Source organism: Macadamia integrifolia, chromosome 1, assembly GCF_013358625.1.
Source record: "Macadamia integrifolia cultivar HAES 741 chromosome 1, SCU_Mint_v3, whole genome shotgun sequence".
Lineage (NCBI taxonomy): Eukaryota > Viridiplantae > Streptophyta > Magnoliopsida > Proteales > Proteaceae > Macadamia > Macadamia integrifolia.
The window spans coordinates 10,641,631-10,647,993 of NC_056557.1; the positions used below are offsets into that span (position 1 = coordinate 10,641,631).

General features: G+C 35.8%; 1 protein-coding gene across 1 annotated transcript; it reads right to left on the minus strand.

Moving 5' to 3' along the window:
• Window positions 1-2,880: 2,880 nt before the first annotated feature.
• On the minus strand, window positions 2,881-4,123 carry LOC122087885 (extensin-like). The gene is made up of 2 exons (XM_042657347.1): window positions 3,218-4,123; window positions 2,881-3,115 (listed from the first exon to the last, which is right to left on the minus strand). Exon 1 carries the CDS (start codon window positions 4,096-4,098, stop codon window positions 3,241-3,243), a length of 858 nt encoding a protein of 285 aa, XP_042513281.1. The 5' UTR covers window positions 4,099-4,123; the 3' UTR covers window positions 2,881-3,115; window positions 3,218-3,240.
• Window positions 4,124-6,363: the final 2,240 nt, after the last annotated feature.

Sequence of the window (6,363 nt, forward strand, 5' to 3'; positions counted from 1 at the left end):
TTCGTCTCTCAGACAAGAGAACTAATGAGAGGGAGATCTAGAACTCTCAGTTTCTCTCTCCATCTCTATCTTTTGCTAAAAACTTGGGTTAGCTTCTGTGTTTCTTCCCTTAAGTTGGTGATTTTGACTCAAGAATCTACAAGATTTTAGTTTTCAAATATGGGGATTTCGATTTCTATTGCCTTATGTTTCTGATTTCTCTGTTTCTAACATTTGGGTTTTCTTCCTTTCTTCTCATTCCCCTCCACTTTACTACTTTTAGGTTCTTAGGAACAAAACCCATACTAGAGTTTACTAATTTCTCTAAAGAATCTGATTATTTTCTGAATCACTTGTATCTGGGTCTCTTCATTTTCATTTTGGACGTCTGGGTTGTCGTCTTTTCCATTTTTTATTCATCTGGGATCTTCCTCTAGTTAGATGGCAGAGAAGAAAAATGGTACAACAAGAACAGCTACAACAGAAATACACCCTGTTTCTCATCTTCAGGTTTGCCAATACAACTTTGATGTTCTCCTCCCTCGGATAAAAAAAAAAATACCATGGGTCACCCATCCAGCCTGAGCCACCAGAATGGCAGCTCACCCTCGAGCTGTAGAGAAGATGAATCCGCAAACTTCTCTATGAAATAGTTTAATGCAGATCAGATTTTTACATTGATTGTTCCATTCTTGATGATCCTCTTCCAAGTGATCTTAGTTGCATCATTCAAGAGGACAAAACTGGTATACCAATCTTTAGAATGTAATCTTTTTTATATATTATATATATATATATATATTTTTTTGTTTTGTTCTTTTGTTTTTTGTGTTTTTTGTGTTTTTTGTGTTTTTTTGTTTTTTGTTTTTTTGTTTTTTGTTTTTTTATTTTTTGTTTTTTGTTTTTTGTTTTTGTTTTTTTTATTTTTATTTTATGGTTTTTGCAAGTGACAGAATGAATTGTTTCTCTTAAGATGCGGTAAGGTGGGTTATGTCCCTTCCCCTTATTTTCTATTAGCAGTTCATCTTTAATATAATTCTAGGTGCTTCCCCATGCCCCCAGATAATATTTGGGTTATTAAAAAAAAAAGAAGAAAAAGGTTAGCTAACACCCAAATGAATCCAATAGAAATAATTAAAAAAACAAATTTCAAAGGATAAAAAGGTAACCCACAAGCTCAAGAATAAAAACGGAATTTTTGTTGTAACGATTGTTTTCAACTTTTCAATGCTAAGCTTTTTTCTCAAATTTAAAAATTTCATAAATCTTATCATGATTGAATGTTACTAAAAACCAAAGAGCAACAAAATGTTCTTTTATTTTGATATCTAAAAATTTACTTTCATTCAAAGCGATTTTCATAGCATTCAAGCACACTAAATAAGGTTTGACCAAAATGTAACTCTTTTAAGGGTTTAAATTCTTTTCGTCTAACAGTGACCGGCAATGAGGATCCAACGGCTGGGAGAGCCCTGACATACACCTCAGCCGTCCAATGTTCACTACCACTCATTGCTTCCCTGTAGAGGATTTTTATGCCTCTTTTAATGTATCATGTATGCTTGTTTTTCCATTTAATGTAACTTCTGATTATTTTAATAAGGGAAAAGTTTGTGTGTGCATTTGGTATGTTGTAAGTTAGGACCCATCGTGTCTATCTCTCTTCCCATTTTTAAAATGACTCTCATATTCTTTTGTATAAAACCCCATTATATACTCATATTGGTACTGCCTGCTAACTTACCATATGCCGACAGCATATCCGTATATCTCCCTTTTAATAACTTATATTTATATTTTCAGTACCTAAATTACATGTAGACTTTAGTGTTTAATTTTGGTCAAAGTAGGTGGAGTAATGCCTCGACCATGCAAAATTTTTATTGAAAGAAGTGAATGAGGATCTGTCCCTCAGCGGCCAGTGTTAGCAACGGAAAGAGGTGGATGAAAAAAAAATTGTTTCGCAGATCCATCCTAAAATCATTTAATATTTTTCAATTATTTTTGAACAGGCAAGACGCATTGATCTAAGTTCTTTATTCAAAATGCAAATTACTTTTATTGAAAATGAAAGGGGGGAGAGAACATATAGTGCTTGAAAGTGAATCATTGACATAAATACCTAAAATTTCCAATCTATCAAAAACTCAAATTGGATGACTTATAAATTGTAACAATGTTTCCACTGGTCTCCTTATTCATTATACAAAATTAGTTAGTTAAATAAATAATCAGATAATAGGGTTCATTTTGTTATTTCAATATTAGTTACCTTCTATGTAATTAATTAAAAATGATTTCAATATTACGTATATTTCCCTTACAATAATATACCATGATTTTGTCACAAATCTTTTACCAAATCTTTCATCATTACAAGGTATGAATGTAAAATTTCATTATGGTTCAAACCCGATAATAAATCAATCTAAACCGTTAGCAACCCGTTATCTAAAAATCAAAATAAATCAAAACCAACTGGCCAAAACTGATAAAAAATATAAGTTTATTAACAGATTGGTTTTGATCTACCTCATTCCTAGACTGAAATCGATTCAGTCCAATCAAAACCGAGCCTAACCAACTGTCTGACATCCTTAGTAAACATGGTTCTAAGTATTGATATTGGATCAACCATATTGTATTGGCATCAACCTCGACCAATATCAATATCTGACTGATTCAGATCAATTACCAGCATCATTTTAGGGGTAAAACCATAAATAAAAGAATAATTTTTTTGAAAAAATAAAGGCAAATACTGTTCTGATTGAATCCGGATCATTATCGTTGTCGACATCTACATTCTACAATCCTCGGTCGTGAGATAAAATACTGAATAAATACGGTAGTTAACAAAAAGCAGAACAGATGCTAATGTTGACCACAGACACAGGCCCATGCATAAAATGTTTACCATTAATATTATTATATTAATTGTACTATTACATGAAAATAATTAAAATTCTTTTTCTCTTCACCCTTTCTTCCCTTTCCAAGCTGGCCCTTTTCCATGATTATTACTAGTCTATCTCAAAAACAAGAATCACACGAGGAGATTAAATTTGATTTCCTTCTCTTACGATGAAGATCAGGAACCCTCCTTTTTATTTCACCATCCTAATAAACCTCTTTCCTACAAGAAAAAGAAATGAATAGAAAAATGTTCATAAGTTATGTTATGTTTTGATATTTAAGGTATTTCTATATATGATAAGGAATAATGTGGCAAGCTTACCATTTTGCCTCTCTAAGCCTTTCTTAGTAATAGTGAGGAGGAGGAGGTGAAGTGTAATGGTAGACTGGTGGTGGTGGCGGCGGCGACTTGTAGATGTAGACTGGAGTGGGAGGCTTGTAGGGTGCCTTAGGTGGTGATGGTGGTGGGTACTTGTGCTCTGGTTGAGAGTGGTGGCCATGGGGTGGCTGGTAGTGTTCCTTTGGTGGTGGTGGAGGAGACTTGTATTTGTACACTGGAGTAGGAGGAGGGTGGTGCTCATGAGGTGGTTGGTAGTGTTCCTTGTATTTGTACACTGGAGTAGGTGGTGGGGGAGATGTGTACTTGTAGGGTGCCTTGGGTGGTGGGGGAGATTTGTGGTGCTCAGTGGGTGGTTCATAGTGCTCCTTAGGTGGTGGAGGAGATTTGTACTTGTAGATTGGAGTAGGAGGGGGTGGTGGAGACTTGTACTGGTAATGCTCCTTTGGGGGTGGAGGTGGAGACTTGTACTTGTAATGCTCCTTTGGTGGTGGAGGAGGAGACTTGTATTTGTACACTGGGGTTGGTGGTGGTGGTGGAGACTTGTACTCGTAGGGCTTCTTGGGTGGTGGAGGTGGAGACTTATACTTGTACGCTGGGGTTGGTGGAGGCGGTGGTGATTTATATTTGTAAACCGGGGTTGGTGGTGGGGGTGACTTGTACTCGTATGGAGCCTTCGGTGGTGGTGGGGATTGGTAGTGGTAAGGAGGAGAGGGTGGAGGAGGAGATTTATTGGGTGGTGGAGGAGAGGTGTAGTAGTAGTTGTTTGCAGTGGTCTCGAGTGGCAAGCTAAGAGAAAACACCACCACTAGAAGAGTGGTAATGAGGGAAGCCATTGAGCCTCGATTGCTTCCTTTTCTCCACATCTTACAGTGAGAAGTGTTGCTTTGGATATGTCCTCAGCAAGGAACCCTTTATGTAGCTTTTCAATTTACCTAACACACCAACTCAGCTCAGTAAAAAAGGACAACTTAAAAAAAAAAAGTACAGTTCAAAGGGGAGCCTCGGTGTTCAAAGGATGATAAATTTGACTGAGTTAGGATCTTCTTTAACCTGTCACCTCTTGCCAGCTAGATAGATCCGCCGCCTGCAAGCTAAGCAAGAGGAATAAAGTATCACCCATTAAAGCTTCTGTGTGAGGCCAATAATTTCAAAGGCTAAAGTCTTGAAGGTAAGAATGTATATAACTTGAAAACGTCTCCTTTAACACCTAGCTTTCGAGGCTGCTCTCTCTCTCTCTCTCTCTCTCTCTCCAATCTCCACAGTGTCGTTTATATAGTTTTCAAAAGGTGGAAAAAGAAGCATTAATGTATATTTATATATTAAAGTTGAATCGAACCTCCACAATTTGATTTGCATGGCCATTGTTGAGAAATGAGGTGACATGTGTGAATGTAAGAGAGAGAGACCATAAGCATAAGCATGAGCATGACCCCAGATACCAGTGAATTTTTACGTACGTGATTGTACGTGAACATCCTTGATATGTGAATATGGCTGACATCTATTAAATGAGGAGAGAGAGAAAGAGCATGTGAACGGATTGGGTTCATGTACGAAAATGTTCTCTTACACTCCTGATCTGTGGATATAGAATCTATCAAATGAAGAGAGAGAAAATTAATTCTATATCCACGGATCAGAACTGTTCTCATACATTCTCGTACATAAACTTGATCCGCTCTCAAAAAGCATAAGCATGAGCATGACCCCATTGCTAATTTCCTATTACTTTTGTCCTTCACTCACCAAATTTGTACATTTTTTCATAAGAGCAGTATCCTCTATCTTGAAAATCCGAAACAAAATTTGACATTTTAATAGGTCTTCTAGAAATTAAAGAAATGGGTAACTTCATACATTTCATATCATCCATAGCTTTCTTATAATATTATAAGGTAATTAATGTTCGAGTTTAATCAATTATCCATTGGTTTCTAGTTATATTTCCCTTACAATGATAAACTATTATTTTGTCACAAATTCAAAGTGTTTTATCAAATATTTCGTCACTACAAGTTATGAATGCAAAATTTCATTATAGTTCAAACCCGATAATAAATCGATCTAAACTACTATCAACCCGATATTGAAAAACCAAAATAAATCAAAACCAAATCGGCCAAAACCGACAGAAAATTGAAGTTTATTAATGGATTGGTTTTGGTCTGCCTCATTCCTATACCAAAATTGATTTAGTCCAATCGAAATCGAGATAAACTGACCGTTTGACACCCCTAGTAAACATCGTTCTAAGTATTGATATCAGATTGACCATATTATATCGGTATCAGCCAAGACCAATACCAGTACCCTAGAACCTGACCGAGCCAAATTAGTTGCAAACATCATTTTAGGGGTAAAACGTTAAAAAAAAAAAAGTACTTTTGAAATCTAAATGTAAATGCCAATCCGGTTGAATCCAAATCAATATTGCTGTCGATACGGACACCGATAACTACAATTCGTTCTCTCTCTCTCTCTTCTCAAATCTAAAATGCGTTAGAAAGCTACCACCTCCCGTTAACGGGGGAAAAAAAATTCACTTGCGTGAGATGAAGGGAAATTTTTGATTGACTGATTTGTTGTTACTATCACACGGTAACTAGAAGTCTATTACAGATAGATTTTTCTTTTATCTGAAAATTAAAGATAGACTTTGGAATAAGCAAGAGTCAATCGTAACCATAGTTTCAAGTATCGGTCAGGGATTGGCCGTATTGAATTGATATTGGCCTTATCGATCGATTATTTGGATCATTTTATGGGTAAAATAGGAAAAAAATTATATTTTTATAAAAATTAAGGGTAAAATAGATCGATACCCATCGATCCGATCCAGATCAGTATTGAATTACTATCGGAAAAGACCAATATCAATATCGTCCCCTAAATCCTTGATCGTAATAGAGCCATAAATCCTCCAAACTGAAAAGTTATGTGAGGACCCATCTTCTTTACCTAATTACTGGAAGGAATTAGTACGTCTCTTTTCTCCTAACTCTCCTTAGAAGTCCAAATTCATTGTTATGTTGCGAAGTTTTTCTATTTTCTTTACTCCCGATTCTTGTATATATGGGAAACTTATATTATATTAATCACTTCATGCCCGCCTTTCTTCTTTGTGTTCG

Bases quoted from the DNA above. Each gene is read 5' to 3' on its own strand.
- LOC122087885 (XM_042657347.1), bottom strand. From the start codon at position 4,098: ATGTGGAGAAAAGGAAGCAATCGAGGCTCAATGGCTTCCCTCATTACC.